At 42.3% G+C, this 26,272-nt stretch overlaps 1 protein-coding gene across 1 annotated transcript in view; it reads left to right on the top strand.

Moving 5' to 3' along the window:
- The window catches only part of PUSL1 (pseudouridine synthase like 1), a 361,696-nt gene extending 342,298 nt beyond the window's left edge, over window positions 1-19,398 (top strand). Inside the window, exon 7 of the mRNA XM_053690975.1 lies at window positions 19,044-19,398. Coding sequence (XP_053546950.1) covers window positions 19,044-19,066 — 23 coding nt within the window. The 3' untranslated portion in view covers window positions 19,067-19,398. The remainder of the gene's footprint in view (window positions 1-19,043) is intronic.
- Window positions 19,399-26,272: the final 6,874 nt, after the last annotated feature.

Below are 26,272 nucleotides of genomic sequence, written 5' to 3'. Positions count from 1 at the left end.
ACACGACAAGGCTGCCCCCTTTCCCCCCTCCTATTTGCCCTTACGATAGAAGTACTGGCCAGTAAAATCAGGGCTCATCCACAAATCAAAGGATTGTCTGTCGGAGGCTCTGAATACAAACTCGCGATGTATGCGGATGACATACTCTTGACGATCACCGATCCTGGCCAGTCTCTGCAGGTCGCCCTGGATGAATTCACAAAGTTCGGTAGTGTGTCGAATGTTGTGCTCAACCCCTCCAAATCTGAGATCTTGAACGTCTCTGTCCCCCATGGGGAGTTTGAGGCCCTTGGTCGGGATTGTCCGATAAAAATAGCTCACCATACCTTAAAATACTTAGGTATCTCAATTACATTGAATATAAAAGACATAACAGAGATCAATTATAAGCGTATCAGGGATGAGATCCTGCGGGATCTGGCAAATTGGAAGAATAAAACCATCTCATGGTTGGGTCGGGTGGGTGTGGTTAAAATGAATGTCCTGCCCAGGGTTCTCTACATCCTCCAGACTATTCCTTTGGCATCAGCCTCACACTATCTGCACCAAGTGCAGTCAGCCATGGAGTCATACATATAGAATGGCTGCAGGCCTAGGATAAGGAAAAAAACTATCTACATGCCTAGGGATAGGGGGGGCATAGGCGTCCCTGATTTGCGGATCTACCAAAGGGCTATATCTCTCCAAAGAATAGTGGAGTGGTGCCAAAACTCGCCGCAAAAGGCATGGATCCACCTAGATAATGCTATTTTAAAGAGGGGTAATACGGGGACACTGGCGTGGATATCCCCTAATAACAGACCAATCATAATCAAAAAATACCCACTACTGGACGGCGCGTTTTCGGGGTGGGATAGATTAATCAATACAGACTCCGGATTGTCCACCTTTGACTCCCCCGTCACGCCGTTAAGAGAGAACCCTGATGTGGATGTAGAAACAGGGCCATATTTCCCAGAAAAGTTATACAACCTAATGGACGCAGCAATACTCAATATCCTTCACCAGGATAAGATGAAAGCTAGGCCAGAACTGATTGAGTGGGATGGTGATCTATTCTCATCGTGGTTTAGAGAGGCGCAAGTTAGACACTACTTTAATACACATAAGAACAGGGCCGCCCTAACCAGAGGGTAGGACACCCTTTTAGATGCTCTGTACCATGTCACACACCCCATCACACCTGATTTCGCAGATTTATAAAATCTTGGTCATAGGTAGCAAGACTCCCCTCCCAACTTACACACAGGCCTGGCAGGAAGACCTGAGACTAGACATTACTGATAAGGAGTGGTTAAAGATATTCGAGAGGGCGAGGAGGGCATCTGTCTCAGCTAAAATACAGGAATCACATTTTAAGTTACTAAGCAGATGGTACCTCACCCCCCAGAGACTCAAAAAAATATATCCACAGACTAGTGGGGGATGCTGGAGAGGATGTGGTGAGGAGGGTACCCTAATTCATATCTGGTGGTCTTGCCCATACATAAAAACTTATTGGGACATGACACTGGGGGAAATGAGCAGAATACTTGGGGTTATTATCCCCCCAAATCCTAATTATCTAATCTATCACCACCTGCCCAAGGTTATAGGGGAGGATAAGTACTTGCTCCTCCTGTTAATGCTGAATGCTGCAAAGGGTCTTATCCCCTTATACTGGAAAAAACAAAACACTCCAAATATGTTGGAATGGAAGGCTAAGGTGGGAGAGCTATTGAGGTTAGAGAGGTATAATTATTTAAGAATTGGTAAGCTCTGCACTCACGAAATGATGTTACTAACTTGGGAGGGCCGAGGACTTTAACTCAGTGGGCAACGGCAGTATGTAGTATATATTCTTCCCCCTTTTTTTTTTTTTTTTTTTTACCCTTCCCCTCCTCCCCCTTCCGTAGTCACCCGACACTTCTCACTTTCTCTCTATTCTCTTACTAATTTTCCAGTCTGGTTGACTTTTTCCTTCTGCATTGGCAGAAGAGCTAATATCAGGTATCCAGATAGTCTCGGCAGTGTAATAAATAAAACCGAGAGTTTGATAAACACTTCCTTCTCTATAATGCCTGATAAAATATGGTTCTTTCAAAGTATATACTTTTAATTTTAGAAATTTTTTAATAAGTATAGTAAAAGATTCACTCTTAATCACTTGATGGTACGTCTTCAAAGATACGATGTAAAAGAGAAGATAAGCTAAAACTAATGTGTATCATTGTTAATGATCCTATGTTGTAATGGTTTCATGTGCATTTATACATTGTCAAATCTTTTACCAATAAAGCTTTATTTTGGAACAAAAAAGTTATGTAGTTTATGGGTTGGGGTAGTGGAGCTTTTAACGGGTTTATCCGATTTTGTGCGTTTAGACACCATACTTAGAATACAATGTGGTTTTCGGGGTATATGCAAATCTGTAGACTTATGGTACAGAATATAAACTGAATATGGCTATCCTATAATTATATGTTACGCAATGTCTCTGTTTGCTTAAAGACAAAAACGCTGCATATCGCTATTATAATTGTCCCCTCAAGATATTTTCATCATATGCGAATGTAGTGTATCCTGCTCCAACTATGTATCATTCATCCAAGCAAGATTAAAGACATCTCCTATGTTTGGAGCCTATGATTGTGATTTTTTTTTATTCTTGCTGCTTAGTACTCCGTTTTTGTCGGTATGTCTGTTAATTTTTGGCTTGCATAGATAGTCTGTCTTCTATTGTGCATTTGCATATGTTCAATTAACATTTATTGGAATAAACCCCTTATGTGTCCATTATGGCGGCATTCGCGACATTTATTGAGTGAATTTTTTAAATACCTGTTGATTCAGAGCATTCTTGTGTATCAAAGTGAGCTGCGCCCGCCAGTGAGATGTTTATCAATGACGGGATTATCCGCTGCCTTTGCACTCCGTTATTAGTGTCTCATCTACCGTGCTGTTTGGAAAGTGTGGCGTAGTTAGGTCTCTATTATCGTCCCGTTTCTGTATGTGCGTTGCTAGCTGACAAGTCAACTATTACTCACTCCGCATCTAGTTTCTGTGCTCCGCTCACTTCATGTGCAATATTTCCATGCTTCTTGTGGGTATTTCAATCCCATATCAAGCTTAACTGGTTGTTGGTCTCATGGAGCTTCAACTTCACACAATGATCTTAGGTGCTGGTCTGCTCTGCCCTCGATCGTTTCATTTTTTATACATGTTTGATAACGCTAGAAGACAGGGTCACAGTGTGACTCCTTTTATCTGTATAGAATCAAGGGTTAATATCTCCTGAGGGGGATTATTAAATTATATGTTTATTTGATTTTATGCTGCTTTTATGTGTGAGATGTTATGGGCTCATAGGCTGTTATGGAATATACAGGTTTCACTTTCACTTTGAGAGCCATGCAGCTTACAAGCTTGGCGCGCTTTTTCTCATAGCAGGGACAGTCCTGCATTGTGCGCCATGTGATTCATTCCCTCTTCCTGACCGGGTGTCTATCAGAGAGGAGTCCTAACTCTCTGTACTGTTTGGGTCATGGGAGGTGGTGAGTGCCCCCGCCATTGGGATATAAAGGTGCAGTTTTTAATAAAATAAGATGTTTTATTTCTATAGTTCTCCGGTTATTGCAGGGCACTCCCTCTATTCCTAAAGAGTAATTCCTGTTTATATTGTGATGCCACCCCCTCAATTATGTTCCATATGCCTTGATAATGTGATAATATCAAACATGTTTGATACCACTGAGCCGTCCACCTCTGAGGAGCTGTCATCCAGTGAGGTGCGTACCCTACATGCTTATCTCTCTACACTTGCAGTTTTCCCGTAGCAAACCAGACGTTACTGCACAGCTCAGTCAGCGGTGTCTGTGGCCTTTAATGCTTTACCTCGCCCTGCTAGCGCAAGCGAAAGGTTACATATTGCACATCAGATAATTTATTGGATTTAACTAATAGGGTTATCCGAGCATGAAGTTCTTTCTGAGACTTCAGAGTATGAACATTCTGGGTCGGAGTCTGCTGCCTCTAAACCTCCGGCTGCGGAGGAACCAGACTTTAGTTTTAGGAATTTGCACTTTCTTCTAAAGGAAGTTTTTTGGCGAATTCAGTGGTTCCAGAGGCCAAGTTGCCTGAAGAACCTTTGATTCCTAAATTGGATAGAGTTTGAGGACAGGGTGGTACTTTATCCTTCCCTGCTCCTGTTAGATGGCGAACATTATTAAGAATGAATGGGACTGGATTGTTCCTCTCTTCTCCTTTTAACAAATTGTTCCCGGTCCTGGACTCTCAAAGGAGTTGTGAGGTTCCGTCCCTAAAAGGGATGGTGCTATCTTCACCCTTGCTAAACTTATTTTTAGGATAGCTCTTCGTTTTAAGAGCCCATGGATAAAGGATGGAAAATCTGTTAAGAATGTTGTTTCTACATACGGGAAATTTGTTTCAACTGGAGGCAGCCATTGACACGGTTGCTGGAGAAACTACCTTCTGGTGTGACTCCTTTATAGGATTTGATCGGGGTGGAGAGGTCCACTCGACGTTACTCAGGAAAGATTTACTTCCTTGAGGGTTGCTAATTCTTTTATCTGTGATGCTATTAGGCAGATATTCGCCTAAATGCTAAGGCTTTTGCTGTTCAGGCCCGTCTGGCTCTGGCTGAAGTCATGGACTGCGGATATGACTTCTAAGTCTAGACTTCTTCCCCTCCCCTGTAAGGGAATGATTTTGTTTGGTCCAGGCCTAGACTCAATTATCTCCACGGTCACAGGGGGCAAGGGACAATGAACAAGTCTAAGGGACAATTTTTGTTCTTTTCGTTTTGATAAAGCCCATGTCAGCAGTCCTCCGCTGAGCCTGAGCAAACCAAGAGCTCTTGGAAGCCAGCTCAGTCCTGGAATAGATCCAAGCAGAGCAAGAAGCCCGCTGAGTCTAAGTCAGCATGAACGTGCGGTCCCCGGTTCTCTTCTGGATCGTGTAGGGGGCAGACTGTCGCTCTTTTCAGTCGCTTGGTTCAGGGACATGCAGGATCCATGGGTCCTGGAGGTCATAGCTCAGGGTTACAAGATAGGTTTCAAGTCTCAGCCACCCAAGGGCAGTTTCCTCCTCTCTCTCCTGTCTGAAGGATGCTCCCTTCACATACCAATCCTCAAGGACCACTTCCAGTTCCTAAGGTTTGCGTTCCTGGACTAGCACTTCCAGTTTATTGATCTTCTGTTTGGTCTCGCTGGTATAGTGGTGAGCATAGCTGCCTTCCAAGTAGTTGACCCGGGTTTGATTCCCGGCCAACGCAGCATTTTCCAATAAACTTTTCGGAGAGTGGACCATTCAGAATCTCTCCTCTGTCTTCTTCGAACCCATGGATGGAAGATAAATCTAGAGAGATTTCTCTTGTATCAGGTACCAGGGTAGAATTATCGGGTACTATAATAGTCTCCATAGACATGAGAATATTTCTACCAGACCAGAGACGTTGCAGGCTAGTTTCAACATGTCTTGTCTTCCAGACCTCCTTAAGGCCATCTGTGGCTCAGGATACGGAGGTAATTGGTCTCATGGTGTTCAGCTTTGCCAGGTTTCACCTCAGACTGTTGCAACTGCGCATGCTGAAGCAGTGGAATGGCGATCATTCGTATCTGTCCTAACAGATTTCTCTGGACAACCGATCGATGGTGTTTTTGTCCGGATCCCTTGTTCAAGGGATGTCCATCTCAAGACCATTCTGGGTGATTGTGACTAGGGTTGTGAGTCTGTCAGGATGGGGAGCTGTTTGGGGTGCCAGGAAGGCACAAGGCCTATGGTCTCCGGAGGAAAAGCTCCTTCCCGATCGCATTATGGATCTTTCGTCAATATACAATGCTCTGAAGGTTTGGCCTCTGCTGGGTTCATTCCAGTTTATCAGATTCCAATCAGTCAATATATCCTCGGTGGCTTACATCAACCATCAGGGGGGAACGAGAAGCTCCCTAGCTATCAGGGAAGTATCTCAGATTCTGGAGTGAGCGGAGACCCACATTTGTTCGCTGTCAGCTATCCACATTCTGGGTGTGGACAACTGGGAAGCGGATTTCCTCAGCAGACAATCCTTTCATCCGGGGGAATGGTCTCTCCATCCTGAGTGTTTGCAGAGATTTGCAAGAGGAAGATCTTTTGTCGTCTCAATACGCTACCCAAATATGGGTCGAGGTACAGGGATCCTCAGCCGGAGCTAACAGATGCATTAGCGGTGCCTTTGAGGTTCAATCTAATTAAAGTTTTTGGGCCGTTACCACTACTTCCTAGTGTAGTGGCTCAAATCAAGCAGGCATCAGTGATACTGATTGCTCCGTCTTGGCCGCGAAGGATTTGGTTCGCGGACTAGTGGGGATTTCATTATCTCCTCCGTGGAAGTTACCTTGTCGCAGGGATCTGCTGACCAAGTTCGATTTGTTCATTTATGTCTAGATCTCTGAGGCTGACTGTGTGGAGATTGAACACTTAGTCCTAGCCAAGAGAGGATTTTCTGAGAGTGTTATTTTTCATTCAAGCTCGTAGTTGGTTGCTCGTCGCATCTATCATAAGGTGTGGAGGACCTACTTATTCTGTTTTCCTGGATGAACTGGAGAAGGGCTTTTCTGCAAGTCCCCTGAGGGGACAGATTTCGGCCCTGTCTGTGTTACTGCACAAGAGGTCCGCTGAGCTTCCTGATGTGCAGTCACTTGTTAAGGCTCTGCTAGGATCAGACCTGTGTTTAGATCTATTGCTACTCCTTGGAGTTTAAATCTTGTTCTTTAGGTATTGCACGGGCTCCGTTGGAGCCTATGCATGAAGTAGATATTACATTTTTGTTTTTAGAAGGTTCCTTTTCTACGGGCTATTGCTTCTGCGCGCAGAGTATCTGTGATTACTGCCTTGCAATGCGTCCCTCCTTATCTGGCTTTCCATGCTGATAAGGCTGTTCTATGAACCAAGTTAGGTTTTCTTTCTAAGGTTGTGTCAATTCGCAACATCAATCAAGAGATTGTGGTTCCTTTCTTATGTCCTACTTCTTCTTCGTCGAAGGAACGGTTTCAACATAATTCTGGATGTGGTTTGTGCCTTGAAGTCCTAACTTCAGGCCACGAAGGAATTTAGACAAACTTCTTTCTCTGTTTGTTCTCTTTCCGGAAAGTATGGGGGTCGGAGGGCCTCCTCGACTTCCTTATCTTTTTGGCTGAGAAATGTCCTCTGTTTCGCATTGAGACAGCAGGACATAAGCCTCCTCTGAGGATTACGGCTCATTCAACTAGAGCTGTGGCCTCTTCTTGGGCCTTCAAGAACGAGGCTTCTATGGAGCAGATTTGTAAGGCGGCTACTTGGTCCTCTTTACATACTTTTGCAACATTTTCCAAATGTTATGTTTTTGCTTCGGCGAAAGCAGCTTTTGGGAGAAATGTTCTGCAGGCTGTGGTGCCCTCAGTATTGGGTACGCCTCCTTTTACCCTCCCGTTTTTTTCATTCAGTGTCCTCTAGAACTTGGGTATTTGTTCCCAAAAGTAAAGAATGAAGCAGTGGACTCTCCTCCCATTAAGATGGAAAACATAAACCTGATAATTTCATTTCCATCTGTGGGAGCAGAGTCCACTGCTGCCGCCCGTTTCTCCGGGGGGCGGACCTCAATTTAATATTATTCTTCTGGCAGCATTTTTACCCTGATATTTCTCCTACTGTTCCTTGTTCCAGTGGCAGAATGACTGGGGGATGAGGGGAGTGGGGGAGGTATTTAAGCCTTTGGCTGGAGTGTCTTTGCCTCCTTCTGGTGGCCATGTTCTTAATTCCCACAAGTAATGAATGAAGCATTAACAGTGCCATGGAGGTTCAATCTAATTTATCTTTTATGGCCATTACCACTACTTCCTAGTGTAGTGGCTCGAATCAAGCAGTCCTCAGTGATACTGATTGCCCATCTTGGCCGCGAAGGATATGGTTCGCGGACTAGTGGGGATTTCGTTATCTCCTCCGTGGAAGTTACCTTGTCGCAGGGATCTGCTGACCAAGGTCTCTTTGTTCATCTATGTCTAGATCTCTGAGGCTGACTGCGTGGAGATTGAACGCTTAGTCCTAGCCAAGAGAGGGTTTTCTGAGAGTGTTATTTTTACTCTCATTCAAGCTCATAGCTGGTTGCTCGTCGCATTTATCATAAGGTCTGGAGGACCTACTTATTCTGTTCTCCAGGATGAACTGGAGAAGGGCTTTTCTGCAAGTCCCCTGAGGGGACAGATTTTGTCCCTGTCTGTGTTACTGCACAAGAGTTTAAATCTTGTTCTTTAGGTTTTGCACGGGCTCTGTTGGAGCCTATGCATGAAGTAGACATTAAATTTTTGTTTTTGGAAGGTTCCTTTTCTACGGGCTATTGCTTCTGCGCGAGTATCTGTGATTACTGCCTTGCAATGCGTCCCTCCTTATCTGGCTTTCCATGCTGATAAGGCTGTTCTACGAACCAAGTTAGGTTTTCTTTCTAAGGTTGTGTCAATTCACAACATCAATCAAGAGATAGGGTCCGCCTCCTTTTACCCTCTCGTTTTTTACATTCAGTGTCCTATAGAGCTTGGGTATTTGTTCCCACAAGTAAAGAATGAAGCAGTGGACTCCCATTAAGATGGAAAACATAAATTATGCTTACCTGATAATTTCCTACTGTTCCTTGTTCCAGTGGCAGAATGACTGGGAATTGAGGGGAGTGGGGGAGGTATTTAAGCCTTTGGCTGGGGTGTCTTTGCCTCCTCCTGGTGGCCATGTTCTTAATTCCCACAAGTAATGAATGAAGCAGTGGACTCTCCTCCCAAAGATGGAAATTAAATTATCAGGTAAGCATAATTTATGTTTTTGCGTAAAATAATTATTCTACGTTGAGTAGATAATGCAGTATTTGCATCCCCCAACAAAAAAAAACGAACGTTGGATCCATTGTCTTATAATATATGGATCTAACATAGATTTATTACCAATAGCCTCTTCTGTTAATTCAAATATCTTAGTAATCGGGCCTAAAGTGTCCAGGAATCTATCCTGGCATGCCTTCAAAAATCTATCAGGCCCTTTTTTAACTTTAAAATTTGTATTACCTACAAACTTTACTATATTTGCATCAACTTCTGGTGTAACAGAAGATTTATGAGGCAAGTCTGACCTAGGACATTCTGCCCTGAGAGTGGACCTAGCTTTAGCTGAAAGAGATTTCCTCATATAATGGTTCAGAAATTTAGCAACCCTCTTTGAAGGTCTCCAATAAGAGGGTGCTGTAAATCTTCTGGATCTAAATATTCTTGTCCCTCATTATCAATTAATTTGATCTTAGGTTTTTTAATGGACTTTTTATTTTTTTTATTTTTGGGGGAATAACTAGATGAAGAGCTATCTGAAAACTCTTGCGTTTAAACTGAATGCCAAGAATTATCATCAGTGTCCGTGTTGGAGTCCGAAAACTCAGATGTAGAAACTAAGTCTACTTTCCTCTTGGCTGCTTTTTGAAATCATTTTATTTTTTATAAAATGAGAATTTATTCTTTTGTCTGATTTTTTTCAGACTACTAGAAGCTCCTTTACCAAATCTCTTTTTAAATAAAACATTCTTATATTTTTTAGATAAATGCTTTTTCTTTTTTTTAGCTTTCTAAGGAGAATTAGAGCTCTGACAGATTTTATAACTGTCTGAAATTGATTACGGAAATCTTTTATAGAGCTGTCTATCATATTTTGAATAGACTTCAGATAATGAGTGAGATTCGTCTGCTGACATTATAATAAAATTAATCTAATTATACTTAAATCAAATAAATATGAAAATCTGAAAACTATCAGACAATTTATATATAAATAATATTATGAACAGAAAAAAATGTTTATATACCCAGTAACAAAGCTGTCTAAAATGTATTAAATAAACTAGATACTATTCGTAACAAATTGTGAGGTAAATGGGGGCATACCGTCTATGAAGAGAGAGAGGGCAGGAAAGACGATAGTGACAGATCGGAGACAAAATAGATGCGTCACTTAAAGGGGGCGTGGCTTCGGCACAACACTGAAAAAGAAAATGGCGACAGCAGAAGCGCTCAGCAGAGCGACTGCAGGGAAGCAGGAGAAAATAAGATAGAATAAAGAGAAATAAACTCCCAAAAACACAAAAGCAAAACAAAAGGTAAGGTTATTAAAAGTAGATACATAAGGCACGAAATAAAATAGAAAAAAAACGGAAACGAAAAGAATAAAACGGAAACAAAGGGAATATAGAATAAAGTAAAAAGTAAGACAGAAAATAGTATTGAAAGAAAAAATAAAGTAATAAAATTGAACAACAAATAGCGTAAAAATAATAAGAAAAAACAAAAAAGATGTTTTCTAATGAACAATAAGATAAAGACAAACACATTATAAAGACATAGAAGTCAAAATATACAATTAAATATAAATTAAAATTAAATTAAACTGAGGCAACTCATATAATACTTATCTTTGAGAGCAGCAAAGTGAAAAGAGGCAGTTGGGATACTATGTGGACAGTTTGTAGCAGAATGAACTTTTCTGATTGGTCTGCTTTAGATCACACCATCCAGGGTTGTATTTCATTGGTCACTATATTCATTTCTGTTCTTTCTATGTTTTATATTTAAAGGGACATGCTAGTCAAAATTAAACTTTCATGATTCAGATAGGGCATGACATTTTAAACAACTTTCCAATTGAGTTTTATAATTAAATTTTCTTTGTTCCCTTGGTGGTATTTTTGAAAAGATAAACCTAGGTAGGCTGAAACTGATTTCTAAACCGTTGAAAACCGCCTTTTAGTGCAGAGCATTTTGAAAGTTTTCACAGTTAGACAGTACTAGTTCATGTATGTCAGATAGATAACATTGTGCTCACTCCCGTGGAGTTATTTAGGAGTCTGCACTGATTGGCTAAACTGCATGTCTGTCAAAAGCACTGAGATAAGGGGGCAGTCTGCAGAGGCTTAGATACAAGGTAATCACAGAGGTAAAACTTATATTAATATAACTGTGTTGGTTATGCAAAACTGGGAAATGGGTAATAAAGGGATTATCTATCTTTTTAAACAATAACAATTTTGGTGTAGACTGTCCCTTTAAATTATTTATCGATACTTTGAATGGCTGTTGAGCAGTAAAGGAAAAGGCTTATGCAAATATGAGTCTCTGTCCTTGTAATAAAATTAGCGCTCCACTTGCAAACTTGCCCTTAATATGATCATGTTTACAATTATCTCATTCTGATACCTCACTTCCTTCTAAATTACAGTGTCTACACTCTAACCGCGTATTCCAATGTTGTCTTGCAAATATTCTTAATCTGTATACATTGATATCCATCCAGTCATTCTCATGTCTGCAATCCCATTATACATAATCCTATATAATAAAAGGCCAAGTGTGTTTGTCCAAAGCTGTCATGCGCAGTAGACACTGCGCGCGAGGACAAACACACCTGGCCTTCAACACTGCAGAGTGTGGGCGTGGGGCGGGCGTGACCAGCTGTGATGTGGGCGTGGCGTGGGCGGGCCGTGGCGTGGGCCGGGCGGGCCGGGCCGACTGCCGAGAGCTCAAAAGAACTCCAAAGAGGAGGGGGATAGAGAGAGAGCAAAAGAGACTTAGAGAGACAGGGGGAGAGAGAGATCAAAAGAGGGGAGATAGAGAGAGCAAAAGAGAGGGAGAGAGACAGCAAAAGAGAGGGGGAGGGAGAGCTCGAAAGAGGGGAGATAGAGAGCAAAAGAGAGGGGGGAGGGAGAGAGAGATCAAAAGAGGGGAGATAGAGAGAGTAAAAGAGAGGGGGGAGAAAGTGGAGAGAGACAGCAAAAGAGAGGGGAGAGAGAGCAAAAGAGAGGGGGAGAGCACAAAAGAGGGCAGAGAGCGCAAAAGAGAGGGGAGAGAGAGAGCATAAGAGAGGGGGGAGAGAGAGCAAAAGAGAGGGGGGAGAGAGACAGCAAAAGAGAGGGGGGAAAGAGAGCAAAAGAGAGGGGGGAGAGAGACCGCAAAAGAGAGGGGGGAAAGAGAGCAAAAGAAAAGGGGAGACAGAGCCCGCAAAACAGGAGGGATAGAGAGCAAAAGAGGGGGGATAGAGAGAACAAAAGAGAGGGGGGAGAGAGAGAGAGCAAAAGAGGGGGGAGAGAGAGAGCAAAAGAGAGGGGGGAGAGAGAGAGAGCAAAAAAGAGGGGAGAGAGAGAGCAAAAAAAGGGGGGAGAGAGAGCGCAAAAGAGGGGGGAGAGAGAAAGCAAAAGAGGGGGGATAGAGAGAGCAAAAGAGAGGGAGAGAGAAAGAGAGAGAGCAAAAGAGATGGGAGAGAGAGAGAGCAAAAGAGAGGGGGAGAGCGCAAAGAGGGGGAGAGAGAGCGCAAAAGAGAGGGGGAGAGAGAGCGCAAAAGAGAGGGGGAGAGAGAGAACAAAAGAGAGAGGGAGAGAGAGAACAAAAGAGAGGGGGGAGAGAGAGAGCAGAAAAGAGGGGGGATAGAGAGAGAGCAAGGGGGGAAACCGCTGTACTGCAAAAATTAGCCAGTGTACACAGGCTTTAGGACTAGTACTATATAAAATAATGACGGTTTATATTCCCAATACTAAGCCAGTAAGAAGGTTAATTAGCCAGCTCAAGTACCCGCAGTTGAAGTTAGAATCCAAGCAGGACAAACTCATCCTTTCACCCATGTGAGGGCAATAAACAGAGTACCAGTAATTGCTTTCAGCCCCCTTGTTGAGAAGAGCATTATATAATAATAATAATTACATAACTTAAAAAATAAATACATTTCTCTTGTAAGGTGTATCCAGTCCACGGGTTCATCCATTACTTGTGGGATATTCTCCTTCCCAACAGGAAGTTGCAAGAGGACACCCACAGCAGAGCTGTCTATATAGCTCCTCCCCTAACTGCCACCCCCAGTCATCCTCTTTCAACTCTCGACAAGGGAAGTAGCTAGAGATAAGTGGTGACTTAGTGTAGTTTTACCTTCAATCAAGAGTTTGTTATTTTTAAACGGTACCGGCGTTGTACCTTTTTACTCTCAGGCAGTAATTAGAAGAAGAATTCTGCCGGGAGGTTTGATGATCTTAGCGGTTTGTAACTAAGGTCCATTGCTGTTCTCATACATAACTGAAGAATATGGGAAAACTTCAGTTGGGGGAACGGTCTGCAGATTACCTGCTTTGAGGTATGTTCAGTATTTTTATTTCTGGGCTGGGGCGCGGTCTGGAACTCCCTGAAGGCTCAGGGTTCGTGGACTCAGGAGGAAGCCCTCCTTCCGATAAACATTCTGGAACTGAGAGCGATATTCAATGCTCTTCAGGCTTGGCCTCAACTAGCTGCGGTCAGGTTCATCAGTTTTCAGTCGGACAATATCACGACTGTAGCCTATATCAACCATCAGGGGGGAACAAGAAGCCCCCTGGCAATGTTGGAGGTTTCAAAGATAATTCTATGGGCAGAGGTTCACTCTTGCCATCTCTCAGCTATCCATATCCCAGGAGTAGAGAACTGGGAGGCAGATTTTCTAAGTCGGCAGACTTTTCATCCGGGGGAGTGGGAGCTCCATCCGGAGGTATTTGCCCAGCTCATTCAACTATGGGGCAAACCAGAACTGGTGGCGTCTCGTCAGAACGCCAAGCTTCCTTGTTACGGGTCCAGGTCAAGGGATCCCCAGGCAGCGCTGATAGATGCTCTAGCAGTGCCCTGGTCCTTCAGCCTGGCTTATGTGTTCCCAGCATTTCCTCTCCTCCCTCGTCTGATTGCCAAGATCAAGCAGGAGAGAGCTTCAGTGATTTTGATAGCACCTGTGTGGCCACGCAGGACTTGGTATGCAGATCTGGTGGACATGTCATCCCTTCCACCATGGACTCTGCCGCTGAGGCAGGACCTTCTACTCCAAGGTCCTTTCAAACATCCAAATCTAATTTCTCTGCGACTGACTGCTTGGAGATTGAATGCTTGATTGTATCAAAACGTGGTTTCTCCGAGTCGGTCATTGATACCTTAATTCAGGCTCGAAAGCCTGTCACCAGGAAAATCTATCATAAGATATGGTGTAAATATCTTCATTGGTGTGAATCCAAGGGTTACTCATGGAGTAAAGTCAGGATTCCTAGGATATTATCCTTTCTCCAAGAAGGATTGGAGAAGGGATTGGAGGATTGGAGAAGGGATTGTCAGCTAGTTCCTTAAAGGGACAGATTTCTGCTGTCTATTCTTCTGCACAAGCGTCTGGCAGATGTTCCAGATGTTCAGGCGTTTTGTCAGGCTTTAGTTAGAATCAAGCCTGTGTTTAAACCTGTTGCTCCACCATGGAGTTTAAATTTAGTTCTTAAAGTTCTGCAAGGGGTTCCGTTTGAACCTCTGCATTCCATAGATATCAAGCTTTTATCTTGGAAAGTTCTGTTTTTGGTAGCTATCTCTTCGGCTCGAAGAGTTTCAGAGTTATCTGCCTTACGGTGTGATTCCCCTTATCTTATCTTCCATGCAGATAAGGTAGTTTTGCGTACCAAACCTGGGTTTCTTCCTAAGGTGGTATCTAATAAGAATATCAATCAGGAGATTGTTGTTCCGTCACTGTGTCCTAATCCTTCTTCAAAGAAGGAACGTCTATTACACAATCTTGACGTGGTTCGTGCTTTAAAGTTTTATTTACAAGCTACTAAGGATTTTCGTCAAACATCTGCATTGTTTGTTGTCTACTCTGGACAGAGGAGAGGCCAAAAGGCTTTGGCATCTTCTCTTTCTTTTTGGCTGAGAAGCATAATCCGTTTAGCTTATGAGACTGCTGGCCAGCAGCCTCCTCAAAGAATTACAGCTCATTCCACTAGAGCTGTAGCTTCCACATGGGCTTTTAAAAATGAGGCCTCTGTTGAACAGATTTGTAAGGCGGCGACTTGGTCTTCGCTGCATACTTTTTCTAAATTCTACAAATTTGATACTTTTGCTTCCTCGGAGGCTATTTTTGAGAGAAAGGTCTTGCAGGCAGTGGTGCCTTCCGTTTAAGTTCCTGCCTTGTCCCTCCGAGGAAGCCCCTTGTCCCTGGTGACAGCCTTCATCCGTGTCCTAAAGCTTTGGTATTGGTATCCCACAAGTAATGGATGAACCCGTGGACTGGATAAACCTTACAAGAGAAAACAAAATTCATGCTTACCTGATAAATGTATTTCTCTTGTGGTGTATCCAGTCCACGGCCCGCCCTGTCACTTTAAGGCAGGTGTTTTTTATTTTTAAACTACAGTCACCACTGCACCCTATAGTTTCTCCTTTTTCTAGCTTGTCTTCGGTCGAATGACTGGGGGGGGGGCAGTTAGGGGAGGAGCTATATAGACAGCTCAGCTGTGGGTGTCCTCTTGCAACTTCCTGTTGGGAAGGAGAATATCCCACAAGTAATGGATGAACCCGTGGACTGGATACACCACAAGAGAAAGAAATTTATCAGGTAAGCATAAATTTTGTTTTTTGATGTGTAGCCTCTGATAACACATTTTAATGTGTTTGAACAGAAACAAAATGATCCATTTCTTGCATGCCAGCTCTGTATAAATATTACTAATTAATACAATGCAAACATTATCTGCCATTCCCTGCGATACTTCAGCACTCCCTAGGTGAGGAGAAACTATCAGCTCTTTCATTAGTGATCAAATGTAGTGTTTGTGAAACGCTAGGTTTGACCATTGGAACAAATAAAGGGGACTTACAGTCATGAAGTATTAAATACTTCATGCTGAAAGCTCCTTTATTTGTTTGTTGCGTTCGCTGCACTGAGCTGCTCAGGCAGCCCACCACAGAACTTTATTTTGCTGTGAGGGGACATTTCCACTTCTTAGCTAATAGCCGTGCGGGCCATGCAATCATTACCGCAAGGCACAGAAATGAGATCATAAGGTTGCAATATTTTTTACTAGAACCTGTATTGTCAGGTGTGAAAAAAAAAATATTATTGAAAGTATAGGGAGTGTAAGTTATCGTGAGCTTGTGATAACTAACACTCCCTATACTTTCACGACGAGCGCTAAGCAGAAACTCACGCTTGTATTACAAGTTTGGGGTTAACCCTTCTACTCGAGCGTTAATAACTATATATATAAACCAAAGTGAATAGACAAAACACACTGGTGCCATTTTACATGTTGTTAATAGGATTTGAAACCTAAACATTCTTTGTTGATTCAGACACCATTTTAAAAGTTTCTAATTTACTTATATTAATAAATTTGCTTCATTCCACTGATATTCTGTGTTAAAGAGATACCTAGGTAGGCATCTGGATCACTACATGGCAGGAAATAGTGTTGCCATATAGTGCTCTTGCAAATGGATAACATTTTTGCAAGACTTCTGCCATATAGTGATTCAGAAATGGGCCGGCTCCTAAGCATAAATCCCTGTTTTTCAACAAAAGATACCAAGAAAACAAAGAAAAAATATTAATAGAAGTAAATCAGAAAGTTGTTTCGTTGTGTCCGTCGCCCCCCCCCCCCCCCTTTGCACAAATGTCGCAGCCCTGGGGGAAACAATGATTAGTGGATTGCAGATGAGTCACCTGTCAATCAACTGAGGACTATGGCGGGCGGAGGAACAGCGCTTATCATTCCGGCATTAAAATATAAAAATCTAAGAAGATCAGGATAAATTACCGATTTCAGGAATGAAAGTCTCACTCATTTTTTAAATGATATCCTATGACTTGAGCGAGTCAGTTGGCCAGTTCTATGTAACTTTTCATAGCACAAGAGAACCAATAACAATTCAAGAATATATAAATCATAACATAGGAAAAACCATTGTGTAAACGACTCCATACAATGCCTTTATGTATTTAATATTTGCATTAGTGTCATTTTAATTTCTACTTTTCTTATTATTCAAAACGTGATTTTTATCCTTAAAGGGACATGAAACACAAAAAAATGATTTCATGATTTAGGTAGAAAATACAATTTTAAAAAACTTTCTAGTTTATCAAACACGTTTCATTCTCTTGGTATCATTTGTTGAAGGAGCAGCAATGCACTACTGGTTTCTAACTGAACACATGGATGAGCCAATGACAATCGGTGTATATATATGCAGCCACCAATCAGCAGCTAGAGCCTAGGTTATTTGCTGCTCCTGAGCTTGCCTAGATAAACCTTTCAGCAAAGGATAACAAGGGAAGGAAGCATATTAAATAATAAAAGTAAATTGGAAAGTTGTTTAAAAGTATATGCTCTGTCTAAATAATGAATTTATAATTATGACTTTACTGTCGCGGAATCAAAAACAGACCACTCTTGGATCCCAGAAGGGAACCTCTTTTCATTTTCTATTGTAATATAGGTAACAGATATTTACCAGTGGACTTAGCTACTGGGTCATGGCTAAGCATGCACTGGGTATTTATTTGGTTCACGTATTAACTGTAGAAGTACTTGTGATATGCACACATCTTAAAATGGCTGGAGACAGCGCAGTGTAATATGTGGATCAGAAAAGATAAGCAAACTATAGGCGAATATGCAACATGGATATCAACAAAGTATATAAGTAAAATATATATGCTAAGAGTCGTCCTGTCTGTGGGGGCATTTAATGCCACTTATAATCTGAAAATATTAACCTTGTCCTATAAACAATACCTCATAGGGTTACCAATAAGCAATTTAACATATGTATCTATCCTCAACTGTCTATAAATAACTCTACCAGAGATCACATGGAAGGAAAACTCATCTACCTAGTCAGAAAACCATTTGTATGCTGGTACATTTATTTAAGCTTATCAGGTCTTATAGTCTCGCCACTACGGCCGCTAGCAGCGGAACTAATATTCTAGTGGATGAGTAGAAGGAGTGAATTCTGTTTACCAAACTGAAATATAATGAATTCCCTCTGTAGGCTATGGGGCCCATTTATCAAGCTCCGAACGGAGCTTGTGGGCCCGTGTTTCTGGCGAGTCTTCAGACTCGCCAGAAACAGCAGTTATGAAGCAGCGGTCTAAAGACTGCTGCTCCATAACCTTGTCCGCCTGCTCTGAGCAAGCGGACAGGAATCGCCAGATTGATTGATTGACACCTCCCTGCTGGTGGCCCTTTGACCGCGAGTCTGCAGGGGGCGGCGTTGCACCAGCAGCTGTTGTGAGCTGCTGGTGCAATGCTGAATACGGAGAGCGTATTGCTCTCCGCATTCAGCGAGGTCTAGTTTAATGGCATGATCAGGAAGGCTGTGATAAGACAGCTCACCTATGACGTGCTTTTGAACAAAACACAGAATCAGAAGAGTCTGGCGAGGAACAAAAGGTAAGTTAACACATGGGGGGGTTAAATCTCTCACATCTCGTGTTTTTTAAGGTGTCGCTAGGATAATGTTACGTAATACTGCACATAGTGCAGAATTAGGTAACATTATTTTTTTACGTTTACTGTATTAAATGTAGAGACATAAACTATTAACTGTATTTGAAACGTTTAAAGCACACATGCAATAGCAAATAGCACAACAAAAATATATGTTTTTGCCTTTTAATTTGGTGGCTTTATTTTCATATTAAAGTATTTATGCAGACTACAGTTATTTCCTAAAAGGGCTTGGTCTGTTGACGAAAACAAGGTATCATTACCATAGACACTGAAATTGATGTTGAAATGCAAGAAGAGGTTAATAAAATTCAGAAAATGTGTTGCTGACCATACCATATTCATATATTGGGCACAAAATCAAGTAATGCGACTGATATAAAGAGTTGGTAAGCTTCTTTGTAATAAGCGGAGCACAGCTTGCACAATCTGCTTCGGCCTAAAATATTTATATGACATTTTTTATTATATTTTAAAACATACTTCTTAAACTACATGATCCAGAAATGTGAGTGTTTGTACTTATAGTGGCCCTGCATGTGTCCCACGCAGCTCTGAATTATATGCTTATATTATCAGCTCCTCTTCATTGCTAGCAAAGCTACAAAGGTCCCATGGACAAAAATAAATAGATTCCTAGTTCCATGCTATTTATTGTTAGCGGGTGCAGCTCTGGGATTAAACGCTGTATAGGAAAGACAAGATTCATAAACTATCCTTCTCTTTTCCCATACAGAATCTCCAGTTGTTTCCACATAATAAAGCCTGTTTAACTGTCAGAGGAAAAAAAGGAAGAAAGCTGCTTATGATAATTTCCTCTAAGCTGGCAGAGATTCAAAGTGCATTTTCATTATATCTACTTATTTGTTAGTGAGAGAAAGGAACAAAGACATCTCTGTTATATGTGACTGCAGATTTGAGTGTTTTGCCATTTCTGAATCTATTCTACTGCCAAGACATCCAGGCATTGCAGAGGACAGAGACGACAGCTGGTCGTATAACAGCGCCAACTCCGTAACCACTACCACTTCCAGGATGTGTCACTTTCCTGAATAATCCTTTATCTATAACACATGAACTGTCAAAACAATTTCCAGAGCTAGATTTATCTTTATTAACATTGATCATGTACGTACTCAATATGTCAAATTCTGTGGATACTATTAATTCCTAATTAAAGTGATAGTGAATCCTAGAATTTGTGAAATACTAGGATTTACCAGTGCAACAAATAAAGGGGACTTTCAGTCATAAAGTATAAAATACTTCATGCTGAAAGTTCCTTTATTTGTCTGCAGCATTCGCCGTGCTGAGCACCTTAGGCAGCCCACGGCAGAATGCTATTTTATCACTAAGGTGATATTACTCAATAGCATGCTAGTTATCCTGCATTCTGCCGTGGGCTGCCTGAGGAGCTCAGTGCGGTGAACACTTCAGACAAATAAAGGAACTTTCAGCATGAAGTATTTTATACTTCATGACTGAAAGTCCACTTTATTTGTTTTACTGGTAAATCCTAGTGTTTCACAAATGCTATTTACTATCACTTTAAACAAGTAATACTATTTTATTAAGGGCATATTTTGCCTCTTTTTAAAGCCAAAGTCATTTGGGATTTATTCTCTCCCAAATACGAAAAAATCTTGTGTGGTCAACAGACATAAAAAGATGGATTTCTTTCATGTAATTAGCAAGAGTCCATGAGCTAGTGACGTATGGGATATACATTCCTACCAGGAGGGGCAAAGTTTCCCAAACCTCAAAATGCCTATAAATACACCCCTCACCACACCCACAATTCAGTTTTACAAACTTTGCCTCCGATGGAGGTGGTGAAGTAAGTTTGTGCTAGATTCTACGTTGATATGCGCTCCGCAGCAAGTTGGAGCCCGGTTTTCCTCTCAGCGTGCAGTGAATGTCAGAGGGATGTGAGGAGAGTATTGCCTATTTGAATGCAGTGATCTCCTTCTACGGGGTCTATTTCATAGGTTCTCTGTTATCGGTCGTAGAGATTCATCTCTTACCTCCCTTTTCAGATCGACGATATACTCTTATATATACCATTACCTCTGCTGATTCTCGTTTCAGTACTGGTTTGGCTTTCTACAAACATGTAGATGAGTGTCCTGGGGTAAGTAAATCTTATTTTCTGTGACACTCTAAGCTATGGTTGGGCACTTTGTTTATAAAGTTCTAAATATATGTATTCAAACATTTATTTGCCTTGACTCAGAATGTTCAACTTTCCTTATTTTTCAGACAGTCAGTTTCATATTTGGGATAATGCATTTGATTTAATCATTTTTTTCTTACCTTCAAAAATTTGACTCTTTTTCCCTGTGGGCTGTTAGGCTCGCGGGGGCTGAAAATGCTTCATTTTATTGCGTCATTCTTGGCGCGGACTTTTTTGGCGCAAAAATTCTTTTCCGTTTCCGGCGTCATACGTGTCGCCGGAAGTTGCGTCATTTTTTTGACGTTATTTTGCGCCAAAAATGTCGGCGTTCCGGATGTGGCGTCATTTTTGGCGCCAAAAGCATTTAGGCGCCAAATAATGTGGGCGTCTTATTTGGCGCTAAAAAATATGGGCGTCGCTTTTGTCTCCACATTATTTAAGTCTCATTTTTCATTGCTTCTGGTTGCTAGAAGCTTGTTCTTTGGCATTTTTTCCCATTCCTGAAACTGTCATTTAAGGAATTTGATCAATTTTGCTTTATATGTTGTTTTTTCTCTTACATATTGCAAGATGTCTCACGTTGCATCTGAGTCAGAAGATACTACAGGAAAATCGCTGTCTAGTGCTGGATCTACCAAAGCTAAGTGTATCTGCTGTAAACTTTTGGTAGCTATTCCTCCAGCTGTTGTTTGTATTGATTGTCATGACAAACTTGTTAATGCAGATATTTCCTTTAGTAAAGTACCATTGCCTGTTGCAGTTCCTTCAACATCTAAGGTGCAGAATGTTCCTGATAACATAAGAGATTTTGTTTCTGAATCCATAAAGAAGGCTATGTCTGTTATTTCTCCTTCTAGTAAACGTAAAAAATCTTTCTCCAACATAGGTGTGTCCGGTCCACGGCGTCATCCTTACTTGTGGGATATTCTCTTCCCCAACAGGAAATGGCAAAGAGCCCAGCAAAGCTGGTCACATGATCCCTCCTAGGCTCCGCCTACCCCAGTCATTCTCTTTGCCGTTGTACAGGCAACATCTCCACAGAGATGGCTTAGAGTTTTTTAGTGTTTAACTGTAGTTTTTATTATTCAATCAAGAGTTTGTTATTTTAAAATAGTGCTGGTATGTACTATTTACTCTGAAACAGAAAAGAGATGAAGATTTCTGTTTGTAAGAGGAAAATGATTTTAGCAACCGTTACTAAAATCGATGGCTGTTCCACACAGGACTGTTGAGAGGAATTAACTTCAGTTGAGGGAACAGTGAGCAGAATTTTGCTGCTTGAGGTATGACACATTCTAACAAGACGATGTAATGCTGGAAGCTGTCATTTTCCCTATGGGATCCGGTAAGCCATTTTTATTACAGACAATAATTAAGGGCTTCACAAGGGCTTTTTAAGACTGTAGACATTTTCTGGGCTAAATCGATTCATATATAAACATATTTAGCCTTGAGGAATCATTTTAATCTGGGTATTTTGTAAAATAATATCGTCAGGCACTGTTTTGGACACCTTATTCTCTAGGCCGGTATTGCGCACTTGTTTTTGAGAAGCATTACATGCAGTCGCATGTGTAAGGAGCTCTGATACATAGAAAATACTTTCTGAAGGCGTCATTTGGTATCGTATTCCCCTTTGGGCTTGGTTGGGTCTCAGCAAAGCAGATACCAGGGACTGTAAAGGGGTTAAAGATAAAAACGGCTCCGGTTCCGTTATTTTAAGGGTTAAAGCTTCCAAATTTGGTGTGCAATACTTTTAAGGCTTTAAGACACTGTGGTGAAATTTTGGTGAATTTTGAACAATTCCTTCATACTTTTTCGCAATTGCAGTAATAAAGTGTGTTCAGTTTAAAATTTAAAGTGACAGTAACGGTTTTATTTTAAAACGTTTTTTGTACTTTGTTATCAAGTTTATGCCTGTTTAACATGTCTGAACTACCAGATAGACTGTGTTCTGAATGTGGGGAAGCCAAGGTTCCTTCTCATTTAAATAGATGTGATTTATGTGACACAAAATTTAGAGAAAATGATGCCCAAGATGATTCCTCAAGTGAGGGGAGTAAGCATGGTACTGCATCATCCCCTCCTTCGTCTACACCAGTCTTGCCCACTCAGGAGGCCCCTAGTACATCTAGCGCGCCAATACTCCTTACTATGCAACAATTAACGGCTGTAATGGATAATTCTATCAAAAACATTTTAGCCAAAATGCCCACTTATCAGCGTAAGCGCGACTGCTCTGTTTTAGATAATACTGAAGAGCATGAGGACGCTGATGATATTGTTTCTGAAGGGCCCCTACACCAGTCTGAGGGGGCCAGGGAGGTTTTGTCTGAGGGAGAAATTTCAGATTCAGGGAAAATTTCTCAACAAGCTGAACCTGATGTGATTACATTTAAATTTAAGTTGGAACATCTCCGCGCTCTGCTTAAGGAGGTGTTATCCACTCTGGATGATTGTGAGAATTTGATCATCCCAGAGAAACTATGTAAAATGGACAAGTTCCTAGAGGTCCCGGGGCCCCCAGAAGCTTTTCCTATACCCAAGCGGGTGGCGGACATTGTAAATAAAGAATGGGAAAGGCCCGGTATACCTTTCGTCCCTCCCCCCATATTTAAAAAATTGTTTCCTATGGTCGACCCAAGAAAGGACTTATGGCAGACAGTCCCCAAGGTCGAGGGGGCGGTTTCTACTTTAAACAAACGCACCACTATACCCATAGAAGATAGTTGTGCTTTCAAAGATCCTATGGATAAAAAATTAGAAGGTTTGCTTAAAAAGATGTTTGTTCAGCAAGGTTACCTTCTACAACCAATTTCATGCATTGTCCCTGTCACTACAGCCGCGTGTTTCTGGTTCGATGAGCTAGAAAAGGCGATCACTAGTGATTCTCCTCCTTATGAGGAGATTATGGACAGAATCCGTGCTCTCAAATTGGCTAATTCTTTCACCCTAGACGCCACTTTGCAATTGGCTAGGTTAGCGGCGAAAAATTCTGGGTTTGCTATTGTGGCGCGCAGAGCGCTTTGGTTGAAATCTTGGTCAGCGGATGCGTCTTCCAAGAACAAATTGCTTAACATTCCTTTCAAGGGGAAAACGCTGTTTGGCCCTGACTTGAAAGAGATTATCTCTGATATCACTGGGGGTAAGGGCCACGCCCTTCCTCAGGATAGGTCTTTCAAGGCCAAAAATAAACCTAATTTTCGTCCCTTACGTAGAAACGGACCAGCCCCAAGTGCTACGTCCTCTAAGCAAGAGGGTAATACTTCTCAAGCCAAGCCAGCCTGGAGACCAATGCAAGGCTGGAACAAAGGAAAGCAGGCCAAGAAACCTGCCACTGCTACCAAGACAGCATGAATTGTTGGTCCCCGATCCGGGACCGGATCTGGTGGGGGGCAGACTCTCTCTCTTCGCTCAGGCTTGGGCAAGAGATGTTCTGGATCCTTGGGCACTAGAAATAGTCTCCCAAGGTTATCTTCTGGAATTCAAGGGGCTTCCCCCAAGGGGGAGGTTCCACAGGTCTCAATTGTCTTCAGACCACATAAAAAAACAGGCATTCTTACATTGTGTAGAAGACCTGTTAAAAATGGGAGTGATTCATCCTGTTCCATTAGGGGAACAAGGGATGGGGTTCTACTCCAATCTGTTCGTAGTTCCCAAAAAAGAGGGAACGTTCAGACCAATCTTAGATCTCAAGATCCTAAACAAGTTTCTCAAGGTTCCATCGTTCAAAATGGAAACCATTCGAACAATTCTTCCTTCCATCCAGGAAGGTCAATTCATGACCACGGTGGATTTAAAGGATGCGTATCTACATATTCCTATCCACAAGGAACATCATCGGTTCCTAAGGTTCGCATTCCTGGACAAGCATTACCAGTTCGTGGCACTTCCTTTCGGATTAGCCACTGCTCCAAGGATTTTCACAAAGGTACTAGGGTCCCTTCTAGCGGTGCTAAGACCAAGGGGCATTGCAGTAGTACCTTACTTGGACGACATTCTGATTCAAGCGTCGTCCCTTCCTCAAGCAAAGGCTCACACGGACATAGTCCTGGCCTTTCTCAGATCTCACGGATGGAAAGTGAACGTAGAAAAGAGTTCTCTATCTCCGTCAACAAGGGTTCCCTTCTTGGGAACAATAATAGACTCCTTAGAAATGAGGATTTTTCTGACAGAGGCCAGAAAAACAAAACTTCTAAACTCTTGTCAAATACTTCATTCCGTTCCTCTTCCTTCCATAGCGCAGTGCATGGAAGTAATAGGTTTGATGGTAGCGGCAATGGACATAGTTCCTTTTGCGCGCATTCATCTAAGACCATTACAACTGTGCATGCTCAGTCAGTGGAATGGGGACTATACAGACTTGTCTCCGAAGATACAAGTAAATCAGAGGACCAGAGATTCACTCCATTGGTGGCTGTCCCTGGACAACCTGTCACAAGGGATGAACTTCCGCAGGCCAGAGTGGGTCATTGTCACGACCGACGCCAGTCTGATGGGCTGGGGCGCGGTCTGGGGACCCCTGAAAGCTCAGGGTCTTTGGTCTCGGGAAGAATCTCTTCTACCGATAAATATTCTGGAACTGAGAGCGATACTCAATGCTCTCAAGGCTTGGCCTCAGCTAGCAAAGGCCAAGTTCATACGGTTTCAATCAGACAACATGACGACTGTTGCGTACATCAACCATCAGGGGGGAACAAGGAGTTCCCTGGCGATGGAAGAAGTGACCAAAATCATTCAATGGGCGGAGACTCACTCCTGCCACCTGTCTGCAATCCACATCCCAGGAGTGGAAAATTGGGAAGCGGATTTTCTGAGTCGTCAGACATTACATCCGGGGGAGTGGGAACTCCATCCGGACATCTTTGCCCAAATTACTCAACTGTGGGGCATTCCAGACATGGATCTGATGGCCTCTCGTCAGAACTTCAAGGTTCCTTGCTACGGGTCCAGATCCAGGGATCCCAAGGCGACTCTAGTAGATGCACTAGTAGCACCTTGGACCTTCAAACTAGCTTATGTATTCCCGCCGTTTCCTCTCATCCCCAGGCTGGTAGCCAGGATCAATCAGGAGAGGGCATCGGTGATCTTGATAGCTCCTGCGTGGCCACGCAGGACTTGGTATGCAGATCTGGTGAATATGTCATCGGCTCCACCATGGAAGCTACCTTTGAGACGAGACCTTCTTGTTCAAGGTCCGTTCGAACATCCGAATCTGGTCTCACTCCAACTGACTGCTTGGAGATTGAACGCTTGATCTTATCAAAGCGAGGGTTCTCAGATTCTGTTATTGATACTCTTGTTCAGGCCAGAAAGCCTGTAACTAGAAAAATTTACCACAAAATATGGAAAAAATATATCTGTTGGTGTGAATCTAAAGGATTCCCTTGGGACAAGGTAAAAATTCCTAAGATTCTATCCTTTCTTCAAGAAGGATTGGAGAAAGGATTATCTGCAAGTTCCTTGAAGGGACAGATTTCTGCCTTGTCTGTGTTACTTCACAAAAGGTTGGCAGCTGTGCCAGATGTTCAAGCCTTTGTTCAGGCTCTGGTTAGAATCAAGCCTGTTTACAAACCTTTGACTCCTCCTTGGAGTCTCAACTTAGTTCTTTCAGTTCTTCAGGGGGTTCCGTTTGAACCCTTACATTCCGTTGATATTAAGTTATTATCTTGGAAAGTTTTGTTTTTGGTTGCAATTTCTTCTGCTAGAAGAGTTTCAGAATTATCTGCTCTGCAGTGTTCTCCTCCTTATCTGGTGTTCCATGCAGATAAGGTGGTTTTACGTACTAAACC

The sequence above is a fragment of the Bombina bombina genome, chromosome 8, assembly GCF_027579735.1.
Source record: "Bombina bombina isolate aBomBom1 chromosome 8, aBomBom1.pri, whole genome shotgun sequence".
Taxonomy (NCBI): Eukaryota; Metazoa; Chordata; class Amphibia; order Anura; family Bombinatoridae; genus Bombina; species Bombina bombina.
This window is presented reverse-complemented; position numbering and strand designations above follow the sequence as displayed.